Source organism: Alligator sinensis, unplaced genomic scaffold (genome assembly GCF_000455745.1).
Source record: "Alligator sinensis unplaced genomic scaffold, ASM45574v1 scaffold63_1, whole genome shotgun sequence".
In the NCBI taxonomy this organism is placed as follows: Eukaryota; Metazoa; Chordata; order Crocodylia; family Alligatoridae; genus Alligator; species Alligator sinensis.
The window spans coordinates 45,708-67,954 of record NW_005842811.1 but is presented as its reverse complement, the minus strand read 5'-3'; the positions used below and the strand labels follow the sequence as shown (position 1 = coordinate 67,954).

The following is a 22,247-nucleotide window of genomic DNA, read 5'->3' as shown; positions in this document are numbered from 1 at the left end:
CTTCGTCACACTGCCGACTCATGTTCATCTTGCAGTCCACTAGGACTCCAAGATCCCTTTCTGCTTCTGTTTCAGCAAGCAGGTCATTCCTTAGGCAGTAGGTATGCTGGACATTTTTCCTCCCTAGGTGCAGCACTTTGCATTTCTCCTTGTTGAATTGCATTCTGTTGTTTTCCGCCCATATGTCCAACCTGTCCAGGTCTGCTTGTAGTTGTTCCCTGCCCTCCGGTGTGTCTACTTCTCCCCACAGTTTTGTGTCATCCGCAAACTTGGACAGAGTACACTTCACTCCCTCATCCAAGTCGCTGATGAAGACCTTGAAGAGTACTGGTCCAAGGACCGAGCCCTGCGGGACACCACTGCCCACAGCCTTCCAGGTTGATACTGACCCATCCACTACGACTCTCTGGGTGTGAACCTCTAGCCAATTCGCCACCCACCGGACTGTGTAGTCATCCAAGTCACAGCCTCTTAACTTGTTCACCAGTATGGTGTGGGATACCGTATCGAAGGCCTTCCCCAGCCTGTAGGTTCCCCAACCTGTAGGTGTGCTGCTGGTTCTTCCTTCCCAGGTGCAGCACCTTGCACTTGTCAGTGTTGAAACCCATCCTGTTCTCATCCACCCACCCCTGTAACCTGTCTTGGTCCGATTGCAGCCTATTCCTCCCTTCTAGTGTGCCCACTTCTCCCCACATCTTAGTGTCGTCTGCGAATCTGAACAGGGTGCTTTTTACCCCCTCGTTTCCTGGGTCCTCCTTCCTCCCTTTTTTGAAACCGGAGCCACATTGGCCCTTTTCCAGTCCTCTGGCACCTCACCAGAGCACCACGAGTGCTCATAAAGCTGTGCCAGGGGTCCCGCAATGACCTCTGCTAATTCCCTCAGCACTCTGGGGTGGAGGTCGTCAGGACCAGCTGATTTAAATACGTCCAGTAAAAAAACTCCACAGCAGGATAGTACTTATATTTAGAGGAATATTCTGGTGCAGAGTAAATTATTTTACTGCGCAGCTAATTAGTCTGTCCCATGATTTATGAATCTTAAAACTATGAACTTCTCACACTCTCTCTAAAAACTATGGTAAAAAGATACAATTATGGAAATACACTTTATTTAGGTAAGAGCCAGGTTGAAATGTATCTATGAGTTTTATACAAATACATGAGCTCATAAACAGGCATTTATGCACCCACTTAGCCATCTATAGGCAAGCTGGAGAGAGAAATTTTGAAACTGCTATTGCAAGAATACATTACAGAACCATAAAAGGCAGGCATGCCTGGGAATGCAAACCCCAATTTTGAAAAGGGATCTTACTTTACACAAAGCTAAACTGCATGATCAGAATTGTCAGAGGTGTGAAAAATCACCAATAAAATTATAATCCCTAAGAAAATGCAAGTGCAAAGATCTCACTTGGCTCAATTTGATCTCTCTTCATTGTGCGGGTGGGGTATGAGACTACATGGTTGGTTTATGCCCCTTGCTTGACAAGTGACACAGAGTCAACATTCAGACAGTCTAGGACACCCTTAAAAAACCAAACCAAACCAAACCCTAGCAGTCTTTCAGGCTCAGGCATGGAGTAGTACTACAGAAACTGAACTGTACTTTAAAATGTGCTCCTTTAGGATTAACTAAGCAAGCACAAGCTAAACCTGGTCTGTGAGTAAAGGGAGAACATTTTTGTTTTACAGTGTCTGAATAATACTGTTTAACAGCACTGAACTTACTCTAAAAAGACTATAAGAAAACACAGTTTGTAGGTTTCTTATAATTAAAATATTCTGAATAATCTTATTTGTATTTTTGTTAACAACATAAGAGTCCCATAGAAAAGTCAAATATGAGAGCACTGATTAAAAATATAAAGAAAAAAAGTAAACTCACCACTATTTTTTAAAATGTCAAGCACCTGTATCAGAACATCTGGGTGGCTCATCTAAAAACGACCAAACAAATTAGGACAGGTTATTTTATTCAGAAACTGAGATGCTGAATTATAAATTTGGTTGAACTACATCCAAGTTGCACAATTGTGACAAACAAAATTTATCATTAATTTTTCACAATAAGACACTGTAATAATTAACCAATATTGAAACTATGTGCTAATAAATAATTCGGATAGCTTTCTCATTTAGGCTGCATTTAGTGAACTGTTCTAAAAAATACATCTGCTTTGGCTTCACATTAAACAGATTTCATCAAGTAAGCCCAAACTGCTCAGTGCATATTTAACAATTCAAGAGCCAACACTTACTTATAAATGAACACACACTGTCAAGAATGCAGATTTTCATGTCAGAACTACTCAAAACAACGTTATTAAACATGGACTTTTTTATTTTTCACAAATCTAATATACCTTTGCAACACACAGTTTTAAAGGTAAGCGGGAAATAGTTCATCAGAAATGATTAAGGATTATTTTTATGCACTCAGAGCTTCACCCACTAAGTGGCATTCAACATTTGTTTTCAAAAAGTTGTCCTAAAATACTCTATTATTGCCAGCCTCTTGCCTTTAAACTATTCTCAGTAGCCCTAAGGGACAGGACTAGAAGCAGTAGTCTCAAACTACAGCATAGGAAATTTAGGTTGGAGATTCGGAAGAACTTTCTCACTACGAGGGTGGCTTAGCAATATAACAGACTACACCTAGAGAGGTTGTGGAATCTCCATCCTTGGATATTTTCAAGGGCAGGTTAGACAGACCTGGGGTGGCTTAGTCAAGGATAACCCTGCCTTGAGCAAGAAGTTGCACTAGATGACCTTCTGAGTTCCTTCTAGCCTACTTTTCCTATGTACTCATGTTCCCATGAGTTCCTACTTTTCTACGATTCAGTTTTGCTATTGCTGCAATACTCAGCATGCTATGCCCGGCCAAAATACCACCACAAACATTGTAAGCTTTTCTGGAACAAGTCAGTGCAGAAAGGGTGAGATTGGCTAGTGTTTTGTTTGTTTGTTTTTTATTTTATGGTGTGTTTCTTGCATTACTTTTTATTATGTTTATCACACAGGGAGCACCTACATGAGATGCTTTACTGTGCAGTATACTAATCTACTACATAGTAAATTGTCACCATCTACATGTGCACAGCATTTACTGCACAGTACATTAGTCTAATGCATGGTTAGCTAGCTCCTGTAGATACAGGTACAGATTTACTGCACAGTAGCACATGTGTAGACAGCTGGCTGGGAGCAAATTGCTTCCAGTTAGCCCAGGCAGCAGAGAGTGGGAGAAACTGCCCCCTGCTCCGGGGCAGCTGCCAGCTTCCCAGCCCTGCACCCTGACCAGCAGTTCTCCCGCCTCCTACTGCCTGAGCTGACCAGTAGCAATCTGCTGATCAGGGGGCACGGCTGGGAGGCAGCTGCCCTAGAGGCAGGACAGCTCCCCCCTGTCCGTCCCCCACTGCCCCAGCCCAGGCCTGACCTCAGTGCCCCCTGCCAGCCTGGGGCTGACACCCGGGGGAGCCTAGAGTTCCCCCTGGCTGTGGTAAGCTGGCAGAGCAGGGCAGGAGTAGCCCTGCACTGAACTGCTCCTGTCAGGAGCAAATTTACTCCTGACAGGTGTACATGTAGACATGCTCCTGGAGAAAGCTTACTGTGCCTTACTTTACTGCGCAGTAAGTTTACAGTGCATTAATAGCATGTGCAGATGTACCCACAGTGTAGTAAAAATGCATTACTAACAGCACTGCACATGCATCCCCTGAGTGTGGCTGTGCACCCCCTGCGAAAAGGCGCTGTTGACACTGCTGACGGCGCACGTGGGCGGTCGCTGCTCACCACCCCGCCTTGCCACTGACACCACCGGTGGTGTCTGCAGGCAGTCCACTGCCACATGCCCCCTGCCACCAACAGCATCACAGCCACCTGTGGGAGGTCCCCACTTGCCACTGCCACGCTCCCGCTGCTGCCGTCACCTGCGGGAGCTTGCCATGCCCCCCCAGCCCCTGGGGGCATGCAACGTTCATGACTAGCAGCCTAATAAAAAGCTAGCTTCACTGCTAGGGAAGATTTCTTGGTAAATATGATCATAATATGTTATAAACCAAGTTGGAAATAAAATATCAGTTTTAAGTTAAATTTTCAATAAAATGTGGATTCTAAATACCTTTCAACTGTTCCTATTTGGGTCATTCTGAACATAAGAACCACTTGGTTTATTTGGGGTAAACTATTTCTCATTTGCCTTTAAAAATTATGTTAGACTGAAGAATACTAGAAATTAAAGGTACCATGTACATGTATTCAATTAAAATAAGTTCACACTAATAAAAACCTTTTCTGTCAATTAGCTGTACAGGATATCAAAACACTAATAGCGCTTAATTTACATGCTATTTGCTACTATAACAACAATTAGCCTTAATGGAAGATGAAGTCAACTGAATAGATATTAATGTAGTTTACAGGCCAATTTTGAAAATAATTAAGACAAAAGCAACCTACTTACCCTGGGGGGGAATTTTATGTCAATATTAATATCACTAGTTTTAAAAGCAAATCCAGTCAGGCAGGAGCCATACATCCGCAGTGAACAATCTGGAAAACAAAGAAAAGATAATTGAAAAGATGCTGAGACCAACTGTATCCCCAGAAATTAAACAAACATTTTTAAGGCACTGTTTTATGCCAGCGATAGTATTCCAAGTTACTTCAATGAATACTTAATTCACCTTTCCATCTATTCAGTAAAGCCACATAACAGAAAACTAGAGACTCAAAGAATTTAATTTTCAAACCCTCCAAATTAAGTAAGAGAAAAAAGAATATTATCTAACTTGTTATGCCGGTATGCATTCTGTTTTTAATCCTGTAAAATTGCAGCCACTATCATGATATTGCTGGGTGGTTTTAAAAAACAGTTTTCATGGGTATTAAAGAATTTAATTTCATGTCAGCATTCGATCAACTGCCTAAGTCTTTGCTGACTCTCAAACCCCATTCCTACAAATGTCATTCCGTGTACATACCATGGTACCAGGACCAAGTAAAAAGACCTAAATTTATTGTAAGATGAAAAATATCAGCTAATTTATAAAACAGGCAATAATATGAATTTATAAACACTTCTATAAATAAAATCAGAGCTTGAAAAGGTATTTTCTGCCAATGAAAGCTCAATACATCATTCATTGCAGAATCATGGATAATTTCACTATTGTTAATATAGTGCCTAGACTTTTGTGCTCTCATATTTTAAGCAGATCCGTTAGCACTGTAGGAGATAGTAAAAAGGTAAAGCAAAGTCAAATAAAATCATCAATATACTTTATAAGGGCATCAGAAACTGGATTTGAGTTATTTTAACTCCCAAATTTATTATTTCATCTTTAATGAAAACATCAAGATTTTACCTATAATTGTTACACTAAATAAAGGAAATGGGGCTTGCACCTAAAGAAATCACAGGGGCCCATGGATACCTGGTAAGGGCTGCTGAATAATCTTCTCCATCTCATTTACAATTTCCTGGCGGATTCTGAAGTCATCATCTGATATGCCTTGTTCATTTGCTGCTTCAATGAGTGTAAAACTTAAAGCATTCAACTGTGCAGTGGAAGGAGGTGGGAGGGCACGCAGCTCATTTTCTTCCTGTTTTTCCTAAAACATTTTTAGATGATAGAAAGACAAGCTGATATTTTAAAAAGACAAAGGTTTCATCTTATTTCATTAGGCTTAAATATATTTTATCTTTATATATCTACACACATGCACACTTATTTTGATGTCTTAAAAAAAAAAACCAATATATCATTTTAATATATTGAAATTTAACTTATTCAGACCATTTCCAAAACGAGATTTGAACTTCGTTATCAAACTCTGTATGCCAACACAGCTTATGGAAAGACTGGATCCTCAGCATTACCAGTAGGTTCTTTCTTGCTGACATCACAGAAGAAATTGGGATGTTAACATTCTCTGAACCACATTTCATGGCCAAAAATTCTGACATACTATCCATCAAAGGAATTCCAAGACCGCTGTAATTTTTTCCTAAACAAACCCTAACGTAGCGACTAAAAACTAGAGAAACCTCCTTCAGTCCAACCCAGAGAAGCCATCACGATTGAAAGGAGAGTGCATAGGGATACCAGTGAGGCAGAAAGTTCCTGACTCTTAGGAAGCTAATTCCCTTTCTGCAAGACCAAGCAAGTGTTAATCAATTAAATTATACATAATTTCACCTATGGAGTTAACTACTTCAGATGAATCAAAACCATGTAGTTTTAAGTCACCAAGATTTAAATGTGAACACAGCTTGCTCCTAAAATTAACTGACAGATTAAAATGTGTAACTTGCAGTAGAAATATCTTGGTCAATAAATAGCATGGCTTCAGCAAGTAAGGGTCCATTATGCACAAACAGAACTCCATGCTAAAGCAGATAAATGATGTATATTGGACCTCTACACTTATATGTACGTACTCTACTTATCCAGTAAATTCTATTTTTATTTCTTACTCTGAAAAATTAAACTTAAAATATATATTTGTAAAGGTTTCTTTTTAACATTGTTGCCATGGATTTTGATTACGGTGGGGAAGTTGCTGCCGGTAAACTGATTTAGTCACTCAGCATGATAAATGTCATCAGATCTGAGTTCTCATATGCTGTAATGGTACAAATATATATATATGACCTAGCTGGTTTTCTTGCACTATTGAATTATGAATATATAATATTTAATAGAAATGTGTGCGTGCCCGCATATCTAAAATTAGAAGCGCAATATATATAAGGTTTGAACCTAGTTTTAGTTCTACAGTGTCTGAATGGATAAGTATATTTTACAAAATATAATTTATACATGTAGACTGCACTCATCATCATATTTGGTCTTGCATTATAACATGGCCAAACGTCAAGATACAAACCATCTCTACCTCTATTTTTACCCATTAGATTCAACTACCTCCTTTCCACCCTGCCCCCTCCTTTTTTTTCTTTTTTTCTTTTTTTTTTTAAAGTCACCAAACTTGGACTCTGTCTCCCATCCCAGTACCAACCAGGCCCAACCCTGCTTAACTTCCAAAATGAGATGGGATGCATACAGAGTTGTATGACTGTAGACAATCAGTGCTTGTAATTTAGTACAAGTGAGACTATTCAAGGCCAGAGCCCTCCAACTAAAGCTGATTTGCTGCCAGGTCTCTAGAGACAGACAGACAGCGAGTCTGAGTTCTGCGAGAGTGATCTTAGACCTTTTAGGATATTCCTGATCACCACCACCATCTGGCTCTGTGCAAGATAAGAGGACTAAAAAGTAGAGAAGAAAAACATGAAACACTGGTGTTTGTGCAGCCACAAGTACTTAATAAACTGAATTATGGACAATGGTAATAGGGAAGAGATGAATTTATACAGTCTGGTGAATTCCAAGTACGTGTCAATTTGGAGGTACATAAACTTGTGGCAAAATTAGCAACGGGATGTTCACTATGATTTCACACACACAATTATTGCTTTGAAAACAAGTGGCCTGTGGTGAGAAAAGTACCTGCCTTTTTTCCTTAGATACTCAAGGCTCAACCTATTACCTTTTATATTCAACATATATTTAAAGCAGATTGAAGAGATTATAAGAAACGAGCTCATACAATCTCAAAGACTGAAACCAACGTTATCTTTCTTGATGTTGCAGACAGCACTGGTCCCTTGTTGCTTCACGATTTGAGGAATCTGCATTAAAAATAATGTCTCGAATCTGTTAAAATCAGAGGCGGTACTCGTAACAAGGCTACAGCTTTTGAAGGAACCAACAAAAACTGTGACCTTGGCTTCCAGCGAAAGTATCTCATCAAGACAGTACAACACAGAGGTCATAATGGCTTTTTCAATCTTTGTGGAGGGCAATACAGCAGTAGTAACCAAGAAAACCATTTTTAATTTCTCTGGATCAGTAGATCAGACCTTTCGCCCAAGTGAGGAACTAGTAACAGTGATCTGCATTTCTGTCACTTCAAAACTGGATTACAACACCATATCCTGGAATGACCCAGAAGACAGCCCACAAATTACAAATGATTGAACAAGCACAAATCAAACCCTACATGGAACGAGCCAAGAAGAGCACATCATTGCAAAACTGTCTCACACCGGCTGCCATTTCAGTTTTGAAAGTTCCTGATCCTAATTCTTATCTATAAAGATTTCAATGGATTAAGACATGTGTATCTCAAAGATTCGCCCTTGTCTCTCTGAGGGTCACCATGGTATGTATATTCAAGAGGGACATTAGGAACAACAGAACCCAGATATGACTTTTCCCATTGTTCTCAAGAATGCCCTCAATTCTGAACCTGCCAGCACTGGAGATTAGGGCAAGTCTTGCAGGTGCCAGACTGCAGTATAAACCTGTTGAGCAGGTGATCTATCTAACAACTCCCACAGCATTCTTGCAAGCAAGCTAAGGAAGTAGAGGTTGGATAAATGAACTGTGAGACGGACAGAAAACCGGCTGGACTCAGAGGGTAATGTAACAGCCCCACGCCTGACTTGCCTGCCTGCAGCGACACAGAGAGCTGAATTGCCCCTGTGTGAGCCAACACCGCACCAACCAGGAGTGTGCTCCCGATTGGGCTGGAGCCCCAGGGCAATGGGGCAAAAACGTGCCGGAGGCAGGGGCTAAGGGGAATGGCAGCGAGGACAGTGGAAGCAGTACCTTGAGTACCTGGGAAAAGGCCAGATGGTACCCAGAGACAACCCACAGGGAGATAACTGGGGGAAGAGATCCTGGAAGCAGCATCCAAACTGTGGGGGCCCGCCAGGGACCCCCACGTACCTGAAACTCGTCAGCAGTCAGCTGGGAGGGAGCACGGGCCTCCTGAGGGGCCCAGCGCCAGTACAGGAAGGGTCTGCCTGGAGAGACCACATTGCCAAGAGACTCAAAGGGCCCAACAGCAAGACAAGAGGGGCACGTAAGGCCCAAAGTAATTCGCACCCCAAGAAGGGGGAGAGGCTCGGTACAGCAAGGCATCAGTGCCCTGCCTAGCTATCAGGCCAAGCCATTTTGAGTTCATCTTATCTGTTTAGTTGCTCTTCTTTTTATGTTCCTGCATCAACACGAGCAGGGGACATACCATAAGGATCCAAAGCTCAGTGTACCCCATGGGGCTGCCCAAGTGACAAACACCTATGATGTACCAACAAGAGTGGCAATAACACGAGTGGAAAGTGGGTGGGGGACACAGGAGGGGGATGCCCACAGAAGACACGCTGCGGTCACACCTGGCCCACAGAGGACCACCGTATCACCTTCAGGTGGGTTCGTCTTCGGAACATCAAGTCAAGGCAGGCTAGTGGGTCAGATGTGACACGGCCCAGGGGCAGGTATTAATCAATGGTTCAATGTCTAGTTGGCAGGTGGTACCAAATGGGAGACCCTAGGGTTCGGTTTGGGGCCAATTTTGTTCAATATCTTCATCAGTGACCTGGGAGATGGGATGGGGTGCACCCTCAGCAAGCTTGCAGACGACAAAATAGGGGGAAGCAGTAGATATGCTGGAGGGTAGGGCTAAGATTCAGAGAGACCTCGACAAATTGGAGGAGTCAACCAAAAGAAATCTTGTGATGTTCAATAAGGACAAGCGCAAAGTCCTGCATTTAGGATGGAGCAATACTACTGGCTGGAGACTGACTGGCTAAGCAGCAGCTCTGTAGAAAAGGACCTGGGGTTACAATGGACAGTAAGCTGAATATGAGCCAACAGCGTGTCCTTGTTGCGATGACATATTGGGTTGCATTAGTAGAAGGTTGCCAGCAGATCGCGGGAAGTGATTATTCCCGTCTATTTGGCATGGGCAAGGGCACATCCGGAGTACTGTGTCCAGTTTTCAGCCCCTCCGACTACAGAAAGGATGTGGACAAGTTGGAATGAGTCCAGTGGAGGGCAACAAAAATGGTTAGGAGGCTGAGGTACACGACTTGTGAGCAGAGGCTGAGAGAGCTGGGGTTCTTTAGTCTGGAGAAGACTGAGTGGGGATTTAACAGCAGCCTTCAACTACCTGAAGGGTGGTGCAAAAGAGGACGGAGCTGGACTGTTCTCAGTGGTGGCAGATGACAGAACAAGGAGCAATGGGCTCAAGTTGCAGCAAGGGAAGTTTAGGTTAGATATTAAGAAAAACTCTCATGAGGATGGTAGTAAAGCTCTGGAACAGCTTGCCCAGAAAGGTTGTGAAGTCTCCATCCTTGGAGGTTTTTAAGACCCGGGTAGACAAAGCCTCGGTTGGGATGATCTAGTTGGGGGACGGCGCTGCTTTGAGCGGGGGGTTGGACTAGATGACCTCCTGAGGTCCCTCCTAACCCTCACTGTCTACGATTCTAACAGATCTCCTTCAGAATAGCCTCAGCAGCCTATGCCTGGAGAAAAAACACATTATTCCATCTATTCATAAAAGAGTGATTTAAAAGAGTAACGAAGGGAGAACAGATTTCTTCTCTAAAAGGATTAGTCAAGAGTTTTAAAGAATTTACGTAATGGCATACTGGAAAAGCCTCTGAAAGAAATGCCATGTTTATGTACAACACGTTCTTGTGGGCCAGACTGGCAGATTGATGTGGCAACACCTCCCACAGAAACTCTGGATTTCTACATCTAGAAAATAACTTCATTAAATGCATTAGTCCCAAGTATCCCAGGAGAGAAACTGGGCATTTCTGGATTCCCTGGATAAGCTGGTGTGCCCACCATCCATACTTACAAGCGCAACCAAACGTTATGCTATGTATAAAGTCTCAACAATACAAACAGGAAAGAGAACTGCATGCTTTTAAGCAATGTGTAACAAATGATTTCAAATAGATTTAGTTATAAAATACCCAACCAACACTAAACTAATAGATAGTTCTCTTTCAGTCTTGATTTATCAGATTCCCAGATTTGTATCAAAAAGTGGTTCACTGTCAAAAAAGAACAAAACACATGTATTGTAAACTCTTAACTAGTTAACTTACCATGATATTTTTCTTATGGCGTTTTTCTTTAATATGTTTATGAGCTCCTTGGATATTTTCAATGTGAACTAAGCAAAGCTTGCATAGATACTGGCAATTGGTGTATTCTGGGGAACGCTGAGGGGAAAAAAAGGAGATAAGATTAAAAAAAGCGATCTAAATGTTTTTGCCAGCAGTTCCCGAAAAAGTGAATTAAACGCCTTATGTTCTCAGTTGTGTCACGAATAAATAAAACTTGGCAATGATGCGGGAACTTTTAGTGTCAAAGTGCTGTAACAAGTGTTAACTACTGGTAATCTTCTCAGGACCTCTGCAAGGTACAGATTATCCCCATGTGACACTGAAACTGAGAAAGAAAGGTTATGCGATTTGCTCAAATCTAGTGTCAATGCCGGGATTTAGACATGGGAGCTCCCAAACCTTGAGCCTGATTTCAGGGACAGTGGACAATTGCCCTCTCATGCTGAAGTTTTTAAAATCTCAACCTGAATCCTCCTACTGTCTTTTTCCTTAATGAAACAACAGTAAATATGCATCACAATGTTATCCTTTTCAATAGTGTTCACAGCTGACAACTATTGTAACTGTTAAATACCTGTATCACCATTCTGCCTCCATGCTAACAGGTTTCTAGTTGATAAATCCACAGATTTTGTAGGTTAGAGATTAATGCACAGGGAATGTTCACTTTAAAACTCTTCTGCAATCTCAATATGCTTTTTAACCAAAAAAAATAATAAAAATATCGATGTACTGTGACACAAAATAAAAATACTGCAGTCTGGGCAATGTTCTCTCTCTCTATGATCTGACAAAAAAAACCTTAGGTATTTTTTACTACTTTGTATTTTCAGATAAAATGTCAATGCAAGGTAACTTGCTTATTTTGTTTTCATCACTAATATTCTGGGACCTTATTTTCTTTGAAAAATAAACCTAGTAAGAGGAAGCTAAACGTTAATTTAAAAATGTAACATGCTGGCAGTCACCCAACTAGGATTTTTGAGGGGGAAATCAAGGATATCCCCAAGGATTATGGTAGATTAAAGAAGTCCTTGAGTGCACTTGTAAAGCAGGAGGAATCTTTGTTTTGTTCTTAAATTGTGTTCTGTTTTTCTTAAATAGTCCTAATATTGATTTGGGTACTGCTTTTGAACAGATTGAAAGGAATACATAATGATGGCAGATTTTCACTGGCAGAAATGCATACTGAAATATGGCATTATTTAGCACAGTTATTTACAATGTTGGGACAACTACTATTTCAGATGCACCCAGGAGAGATAATGGAATGTTCTTACTTTAAAAAAAGAAGTATGGAATTAAAAATGTTGGTTGTGTTGTGCATCTACCATATGAGGGCTGTATATTCACTTTTCCAGTCCAAGTCTCTTATTTCAGAGGCCAGAATGCAATGCATGCATCAGCTACAGTGGGAGGAATCCACATCACCCAAAATATCTACTCTGCATAAGGAAGCAATTCCTATCCAGCCACACCTGCAGTGAGCACAAGGTGAGGTCTCACTAGCATGCAGATCAAAAGGAGTTAAAGGGCTCTTAACACAGCTGCAGAAGACACTGGTTTTAATCTTCTTCTAGGGAAAACATGCAACAAAAATATCACCACCTACTTTTTCGAGGCGGGAGATATAATCTCTTTCCAGTCGTTCTTCTGCTTGTTTCAGGCCGAGCTGCTGCTCTGCTGTCAAAGAAGATTCATCAATCACAGCAGTGTTTTCTAAATAATCAGTCTCCAAATTATGTTCCTTAGTTGATTCAGGATTCTTTATTTTACCTGGAGGATGGAGTTGGAATGTTATTATTATTTTCCAGAATAGCTAACAAAAATAAAGGAAATATAAAAATTAGCACTACAAAATTGTCTCTACGTGCTTTCACACAGGATTCCTCTCTCTGTAAGCTGAACTTGAGAGGATGCACGGTTTTCAGTCATTTTAATGGGAAGCAAATGGTCAACATCATAAGGAATAAAAGTGTCTCTGAAGAAAGAGACGCTAGAATCTCTTGAATGCTCTCCCGTGCAGTGCCTTCCAGTGATGCATTTCTTGTTCACCATTGCTTTAGAACAGACTAGACTGTAGCCTTGAGATCCTTTCCAAAGTGCTTGCTGCAGGCTGCCGCACAATGTTAGCACTGCTAGGTGTACAAACATGTCAAAGGATAAATCCAGAGGTTTCAAAAAGAAACCCAGTGTTAAAAATCGGCTGTGTTGTGGTCTCTGGGCTCCTGAATCTGGGGGGGCACCCGCAGAAGCTACCAATGGTGGTGGCCCTGTCGGGGGGGCACCAGCCCTACCGACAGTATCAGCGTCAGCCGTTGGGAGAGGGGGCACCGTCCGCGTCAGGGGAGGCACGTGCACCCTTGTGCACCCCCTACTAGTCGCCTATGGTCTAAGGACATAGGAAGGCAAGCATCTTTGAGTAGATGTGATATCTTTTATTAGACTAAGTGAGCAGTTGGAAAAAAGTTATTTGCAAGCTTTTGGGCACAAGTGCCCTTCTTCAGGCATAGAGAGTAAACAGCAGAGAAGGGTGCTTGTGCCCGAAAGCTTGCAAAGAACTTTTTTCCAACTACAGTACTCAGTTGATCTAATAAAAAAATATTTAAGGAGTTCTATATTACAGAAGAGAAAGTTTAAAGACATCAATGCAATGTCTTAGTAACCGAGTCTTACAGTCAGAGGCAGACTGGGGAGGGGGGTTGGTGCATGCAGTGGTCTAGTTGCAACCCCTGCCCTTGGATTCTAGCCCCAAACTTTTCAAGCCACCTGCCTGGGAGGGACAGCAGCATTTCTTTACAGGCAGTGCTAAGAGCTCCGTTGGTTAGAGTGTGGTGCTAATAACACTGGGATGCAGGTTTGAAACTTGATGGACTAGATCACTTGAGGTCCCTTCTAGCCTTACTTCTCTATGAACTATGACTGTGGCTCATTATCTCCTTGATTCCTGTCCACAGGTGTTAACTACCTTTAACAGCCCTTTCAAATCTCTCTTCTGCAATTTAGTTGCCCGTTAGCCATTCCTGGTAATCTCTCTCTTCTATTTTACGGCCCTAAAAAATGTTTTTAGCTCTAGCCAAAGACCTTAACTCAGATGTGGTAATATTAACTCAGGTGTAGAAATGACTGATAGTGAAGTATTGGAGACGCTGTCAAGATGCTCAAGAAGGCTAGATTTTGTTTTATAAATCTGAGTAAGAGACACATTTAGTTATAATGACTATGAGACTAATGACACAAGTATCTTTTGATTACTTTCATTACATTTTTCCCTAGTTTGTTGTGGGTTTTTTAAACTTTATATATAATCTAGCAAATGAGCACACATTCAAATAGTTATATTTGGTTTGATCTTAAACACATATTGTATTAAATGTGATGATGTACCACACCATCTGCACCCCCCTGCTTTTCAAAATCCTAGATCTACCCATGCTTACAGTAGTTCTTTAGGTCAGGAATCATCTTTTGCTAAGCATGTGTACAATACCTAGTATAACGTGCTACCGTAATACAACTAAACATTAATACAGAGGTTTAATTTGTTACATTGGCCATGTAAAGTTAAAAAAACCCAACATAATGCTATTTTAAAGAAATATATTACAGAAATCTCTCAGAAATACATTAGAAGGCTATTATCTAAGCATTACAACTGCATCCACTTGAGACGGTGCGATTTTAACAATGCACCCAATGCACACTGTGACACCACAGCTTTTTATGGTTCATTATAACACCTATGCTGCTGTCAATTATACACATGAAGGATCTTGAACAGACAATGCCTCCAGCAGACTATGATCTGTACATAATTTGTTAACCTGTACAAATCAGCTACACTGAACATTATTCTTATAACCAAGGACATCATCCATGAGAGTATCACCAAAAAGAATGAGATTTTAGGAGAGTAGAGTGAAAATGGTATCGAGACAGATAGCTTGGGGGCAGTTAGATATCAAGTAATTAAACAATTTCTGGACTGTGGGAGACTGGTGGTCCATACAGTACTTGCTGATGGCTCATAAAACTGAACGCATTAGGCTAACTTTTCCGGTTGCTAAACATCATTAAGACAGCTAAAAATGCATTCCATATTTTCCCACTGTGACTCTACCAATATTTTCCATGTAAATAATTGCTGTAGTTGTTAATGATATTATATGATCACGAATGGGAGAGGAGGTGATCCTCACAACAGCAAATGGCCTAGGAAACAATATTTCTATTAAACTGTGATCCGTACTTTGAAAAGGTCTGACAGCTCCTATAGTAAGGGGTTAACTAGACAAAGGAGCTCAACACTGCAGATAAAGCAGTTGCATATTCTGAAGTTGAAGGAGACCTAAAAACACAGGGCTCACAGAAATGGCGACTGAAAGCGTGCCTCAATCTTCTGAAGATTTGGAGAGAAAAACACCTCCACAGCAACCAAGTAAAAGACAAGTACAGGGACAGATCCTGCTGTCAGGGGTTGTGCAAGGGAGCAGGGAAGGGAACTGCCTCCAACTCCCAGCTCCCCCCTCAACCAAGGTGGGCAGACCACCCTGCAGAAGAAGCAGGAAAAGACTGTTTCACGTCCCCCCGAACAGGTAAGAATACCCCCCCATCTCGCTCTGTTCCCCCTCTGTCTCCATCCATGCTCAGCGGCACATCCCGTCCCGGTCCCTCCTCCCCCACGCACCAATGGTGCTGTCCTCGAGCTCCCCAGCTGCAGCTCCACAGCCACTCCTGCCCCAGTTCAACTGGGAGGGAGCACAGGGAGCCAGGCTGAGCCACAGTCGCAGGTGTGTTCCCCCACCTTGAGCTGCTCCTGTGCTGGCAAGCAACACCTGGGAGGTGGGCAGGAAGCAGAAACCCACCTGCTGGCCCTGCTGCTGTTGTCCCTCTTAAGCCTGGTTCCCTGTGGAGCAGGGCAGGAGCAGCTCAAGGCCACCTTGCCCATAGGGCAGCCTGGGACAGCAGCAGTGACAGGTGGGAGGGGGAGGCATCACTGAGCCCAGAGGGAAAGGGACAGGGCAATTCTTCCTTGATTCAGGGACTTAAAAGGTCCCCAAGCAGCTGCTCCCACTGCACCCCCTCTGGATCCACCCCTAGGCAATTCCTGTGCTAGAATGCAGATGAGTTTTTCTTTTTATTACTGCTAAGCCAAGACAGTGATATTAGAAAGATTTTGTTTTAATGTGATCTCGCTTCTCAAAGTAGCCCACGACTGACGCGCCAGCCAAAACATGGCTCTAAATAAATAAATGCTCCATTGCTTACAGTGGAGAAAAGACAAACTGTGACGTGCACTGCTCAGTAACAGAAGGTCCAAGTTCACAGTACGCTCTTTGTAAATGTACTGGAAGATTTGCTGTATGTAACTAAAAAGACATGCAAGACAGAAACACTTTGGAGCTCGTTTCAGAGCGGTAATAATTTCACTGCAGGAAAGCAATGAATTTAGTGTTGTATAATACTCACTGAAATCATCAGACTTATGCTCCACTGTTCTTTGATCTGAAACAGTCTTACCAGGGTCACCAGTCTGATCGGTGTGTGTTTTCAACAGGAGAGTCCCTGGTGGATATTCCAGTGCTGATTTCCCTCTCTGGGAGACTGCCGAGGTTTCCATACCGACTCCGTTCCCAGAAATAGGAGAGCTTGGAAAGTTTTCTCCCACTTGCTGAGCTTTTACCTGTTTTAGGTTTTCTACTGCTGCTGGCAAATTAGGTACTTTTTTTGCTTTTCCGTGACTTCGATCCTGAAGGATTGACACCGCTTCTTTAGTTCCAGGACTACAACTATTTACCTTACATGATTTATTATCCCCGGGTTTTTCAGAATAGACATCATTTTGCTTATTCTTTTTGCTACTGTTCCCACTTGGAGAACTTCTCCCCACGTCTTTCACAGATTTATCATTTCTGTTATGTTTGTAATTCTGACTGATTGTAACTCTGACTGTTTTGCCTTCCTCATAGACAACACGGGCAGACTTCCTCGGATCATGATTTCCATTCTTTGAGCTTTTGGCCTCTTCCATTATTGTGAAGATGTGCTTCTTCTGTCACTTAAGACTACTTGAAATTCTCCAGTAATTTGAAGTTGGTTTTAAATCCACAGTTCAGGCAAGAAACTTGGCAGATTGTCTGCTGGAGAAAAATAGTAGTGTACAGTTAAAAATAGGATAAGAACAATAGCAAAACTCCAGTGAGACTATGCAATAAGCAGTCCTCCCTACAGAATAAAGTAAATGTACCCGTTATGAAAGGAAGCATTTTCCAAAAATAGTGTAAATACTACTCAATAATAAAATGACTAATAAAGTAAGATCCACAAACATTTTACTAACGGCTATTTCTACTAAAAAGCGGGGAGGGGTTAGGGTTAGGCTATTTCTACTAAAAAGGGGGGAGGGGACAGAAAACAACAAGATACTTATCACAGTGTTAAATTGTGAACATATGTTATGCTCTCTTTCTTTTCTTCATTTTATAGCCATAAAATGGTTTTGAATAGATCTCTCGACTTTAGAAAAGCGCCGAGAAACACGTCAACAACATACACCGAGGGAAGGAAGTGAATGGAAATATTAAGTAAAACAAAAACATTACTGCAAAATAAAATCTTGCCTAATAAGGCCTTTTAGAGTTGAATTTAGGAGGTTGGTATCACTCCTTGCTTAAGCAATAATAATACCCATCAAAAATGCATGCTGATAATGATTACAACATTGTTTTCCTGTATGGAAGTGATTTAATTATATTCATAAACTGTACAAACAATAAGGGCAATAGGGGAAGTAGTTAGCTGAAGGAATTGGCAATTCGAAGCAGACCCTTTTGTTTCTAGGCTGCGAAGTCTGGTCCAGGTCGAGTTGCCATTGATCAAATAGTTATCAGATAATACTTGTTTGATGCATTATATTAAGGTAGGTTTGTGTAGGAGGAATCTTACTTCATTGACTACTAGACAGGTATCCAGATCAGGAGAAGGAGAAATCTTTTCTTGGGACCAACTATTTCCTTATTTTGATTTTCAAAGCAGACCATGTAGCTAAGAAGTCTGCAGTAAATATTTCTATTGCATGACCTGTGAGACAATGTACTTGCGCTCTGGAATTGGGAAACGTTTTGACGCTTATCTTGCTGGGATCCTGTGACCCCAGGTGACTTCCTGCCCCTTGGACAGGTGGCTGGACTCGATGATCTTATGAGGTCCCTTCCAGCCCGAATGTCTCTGAAATCTATGAAAATGCATGACCAAAAGCAGCCACTGCAGGAAGCTAACTCAGTTCAAAACATACAACATGCACTTATATGAATACAGGAAAAAACATTTCTTCTACAACTCAAAATGTGGAGAAGCAAAGATTTGACCTTTTATTCTTACTTAACACCTGCCTCCATAAAACCTTTCATGATATATTTTTGGATGTGAACTATTAATACATGGTTTCAGGTCAGATCTACTAAAGTATGTAAAAGAGCATCTACAATCAATAGAGCTGTCCAAACATTTTAGCTAAATGCAGATAAGCTAAGCCCATCTGAGCCCTAAGGCCTTAGTAATATCAGTCAGTACATGATGGGTGGGGGGGCAGAACAAGTCTTATTTCTTTGATCAGGCTGTTAAATGCCTTTTTTTTTTTAAATTAATCAAAGAACACTAATGTTGCTCAGAAGCAGAAGGGAGGCTTGTGACAGGCACTAGTAAAAACTTCTAAATAATTTTGAGATTACAAGTGCTGCTCTACAAAGGAGAAAGAACAGTTTTAAAATATTTATAACTGTGGGAAAACTTGAATACCAGTACCTTTGAAATATAAAGCTGATACTTTACCCACTAAGTTACACATCTTGTAGGTAGCAACCACAGGAATTTATGGGTGCTAAGCAAGCCATCAAATAGATACCCATATTGTTCAGCTGGGGAAAAATGGAAACACTGCAAAAAAAAAAAAATCAAAAAAAAAAAATACAAAAATTAACAACCAAAGGCCTGCCTAGATTTTATTACAATATAATTCATGCAAAATTGTATTTAACAGACACAGAAAGGAAGTCAGATTCAAAGTAATGTATTTGTAAAGCTCTTATTTCTTTATGTATTATAACAGCTCAGATTATTCAACCTGAACATAAAAAGACTAATTTACTATTCATCTTTCACGATGATTTTTTTTTTCCACATTTTCCTCGGTTTGAAGGTAGACTAAGCAAGTCTCAATTTCTGGTTCATGAATCTGCACAATGCTACAACTATTTCACTAGCAAACACTTCAGGAGAAGGTTCAAACTACGTACTATAAACTGATGGGATTTTTTTAAATTATTGAGATCATTGGGTTTCTATCTTCTTTCTGAAAAAAAGAAAACCCCAAAAAACAAAGCAAACAACCGACCAGAACAAAATGAAACAAAACTCAAAACAAGAACACACTACGTTCGTAGTGTACAATTAGTTATATTTTGCTTCTTTTTGAGAAGGGGGTCTTTCAATATTTCAGCTATAATGTTTGTCCATAAATAGAACAATTAAGACTAATTTATATTTGTTATATTAGAGGGATAGATATAAAAATATATAAAAAAGTCATAGGTGGGTCTTCCCTTGTTGAGATTCAAGAGCTATCACCAATTTCAGTTGCATGTGAGGCTGTAAGAGTTCACTCGGCTCTTTGCAGGGCTGTGTTAACAGAATGAGAATATTAAAAGTTGACCGAGTCTATCTCTGTAAAGCAGACTCCCACTCCTTTTCATAGGACATACACAAACTTGCAGCCAAGATGAGATAAGCTCCTCCTGGCTCGCCTCCCTTCTAGCTGCTGAAGGAACACCAGAGTCATATTTGAGTCTTGGCTGCAAAAACAAGCGGGCAGCAACTCCAAAAGCTGGATCCAGCACTCCGCTAATAAGCTACATCTCCAGCTGGCAAGCAGAAGATACAGCTCTGAAGACAGGTGAAACTGGATAGATGCTGTTAAGTTAAAAACAATCCTGTATTTTTTTTTTAATCTCCTAAATTACAAGCAAGACCTAGAAATAAATTCAAATCATAAAAAAAGGATTTTTTTTTTTTTTTTTTTAAATCCAGGGAAGCATTTTTTGAGACGATCCTACCTTTTCTCACTGACCACACCCCAAAATGAGTGGCAGGCTTGGCTTTGGGAAGGCAGAACGAAGGTTCAGAGTCAGGGCTGAAGCCAGCTGCATGGAGCAGGGGCAGGGTCTGCCCTTCATGCCCCCCCCAGTTTGGACCTCTTACAGCTTCTGCCAAGTTGGGAGACATTCAAGTACTGGGGAAGGGGACCCTGTTGCCCAAAAGTTTGTCCAAATTCTCCCGCAACTATATAGCTAGCCTAATACAAGTTTTCATGCTGCAAAATCCTTGCCTCTCACATATTTCCTGGACTATCAAGGCTATATCATTCCAACACTACCTTAAATATCTCAAATATTTTCAATTTGCATATACTGTATTTCTTTCTGCTTAGATGAGTAAATGACTCATCCGTTTCGCTTTTAGCTCTTATCAGTGTTTGGCTTTCGTGCAGGAGAACAAGACTTGGATTGCAAACATTTGGAGGAAAGAGAGGGATTTTTAAAAAATTTTTTTTCTTTTTAAAGAAAGTTAAACTGTTTCTAAACTAAAATAAAACAGGAATATTTCGGTTGGACTCAGATTTAATGAAAAGTTTGGGTTGGTTTTTTTTGCACAGCTGGTTCTAGGCTTAGGTGACCTGACTAACGCATACTGTTATCGAGTGGAAGCAAATAAATTGTAGGCCAACGTACGTCATTTATGACTTAATTTACTCAGTTTCTCTTAGCCATGAAAAGTAAAACCTGCAAGTCTTGTGTAGTTTGATTAGCACCTAAACTTAGAAATAAAGGTACAAGTTGAAAACACACACGGATGGCTAGTGGTCCTAAATATCTGGTTACTAATAGCAACACCGTCACCAAAATCAGAGCGCTGAATTTTTATTAAAACAACATCACTGAAGAGTGCTTATCACTGTGATAACAGCAGGACAGGAACCGCCCTGCTTTTATTGCACTGTTTTCAGTTTTCTCAATTATCTTGCTGCTACATAGAGAAATGCTCTTCCAATATAACAGTATGGACTTATTTAACCTTACTTGACAGAGGCTGCAATTCAGCTTGTAGCCTTATCTTTAGATTAGAATACCAGGCCCACTAGCATCACTGGAAAACTTAAGTTTCCCTCTTTAACCTGTTTCATATTGCTCAAAATTACTGCTAAAATTAAAAGGAAAATAGTGTAAAAGTTAAAAAGTATCAAATGAGATACCTGGTGACATCTGAGACACTGGCAGTAAATCAAATCTCAGAAAACTAGTATTTACTGGTATTTTTAAAATTAAATAACTTGATTCATCTATTACTAATTCTGAAGACTGAATGGCTCAAAGGATTAAAAACAGAATATCACCAGTAAATCACCCCCACCCCCAGCAATGACTTTTGATCAATTCTGTGTTACATTAGCTGATTTTTTTCTGATTGATGAACAACGGTTTGCTGGTCATAGTTTAGCTTCTTCAAAAACATGAACGTGTAGCTTGGAGGGTGAATGAAACCTTGTTGACATTAGTTACAACACAGGACAAGGGTTAGAAAGATCATTCAGACTGAACTAGTCTCTTACTTTTAACTGTAGTTTTTCTAGGTTAAAAATAATAAATTTAATATCAAAACTATTTAAACCAACATCATTTTTACAGTTTCCTTCAATTAAATAATGTTCTCTGTACCACGTCCACAAAAAAGGCAAAGAAAGCGAATACTACTATTATATAGGGCCACAGTGAATACGATTGTATTTAATGTGATAAAAGCTCAAAGTTCAGAACTATTTTATCTCAGAGATTATTATAAAACCAAACTGCATGGCTACACTTAAAGCCCGAGCGTTAATTTTCTAGCCTGCCAAAAGGTAAAAGCAACAAAAGCCAAAATAAGTCTCGCTCCGCTATTGCTGAGAAGGTTGCATTTAGTGATGTCAGAGCTGAATTTGGTCCTGAATATTTACATGAATATCAAAACTATCTAAATGATTATCAAAATGTCATTATGCTTGTAATACATAGCTCAAAGCAATCAGATTTTCTACTACCGATGAGAAATGATTAATCCTATAAATTGATTACAGGATTGGAAGAGGGCTAACGTCGTCCCAATCTTTAAGAAGGGGAGGAAGGAGGACCCGGGGAACTATAGACCAATCAGCCTTACTGCT

General features: G+C 40.7%; 1 protein-coding gene across 14 annotated transcripts in view; it reads right to left on the bottom strand.

Moving 5' to 3' along the window:
* TUT4 (terminal uridylyl transferase 4) overlaps positions 1 to 22,247 on the bottom strand; it is an 89,524-nt gene that overhangs the window by 56,441 nt on the left and 10,836 nt on the right. For 7 of the 14 annotated variants that reach the window (XM_025191343.1, XM_025191352.1, XM_025191351.1 and 4 more), the window contains exons 3-9: positions 18,797 to 18,928; positions 16,463 to 17,133; positions 12,606 to 12,769; positions 10,973 to 11,089; positions 5,439 to 5,616; positions 4,466 to 4,554; positions 1,889 to 1,940 (exon numbers count right to left, since the gene is read on the bottom strand). In XM_025191343.1, the coding sequence (XP_025047128.1) occupies positions 1,889 to 1,940; positions 4,466 to 4,554; positions 5,439 to 5,616; positions 10,973 to 11,089; positions 12,606 to 12,769; positions 16,463 to 17,024 (1,162 nt within the window). In that variant the 5' untranslated portion in view covers positions 17,025 to 17,133; positions 18,797 to 18,928. The remainder of the gene's footprint in view (positions 1 to 1,888; positions 1,941 to 4,465; positions 4,555 to 5,438; positions 5,617 to 10,972; positions 11,090 to 12,605; positions 12,770 to 16,462; positions 17,134 to 18,796; positions 18,929 to 22,247) is intronic. The other 7 variants (XM_025191346.1, XM_014525445.2, XM_014525446.2 and 4 more) reach the window with 5 other exon arrangements.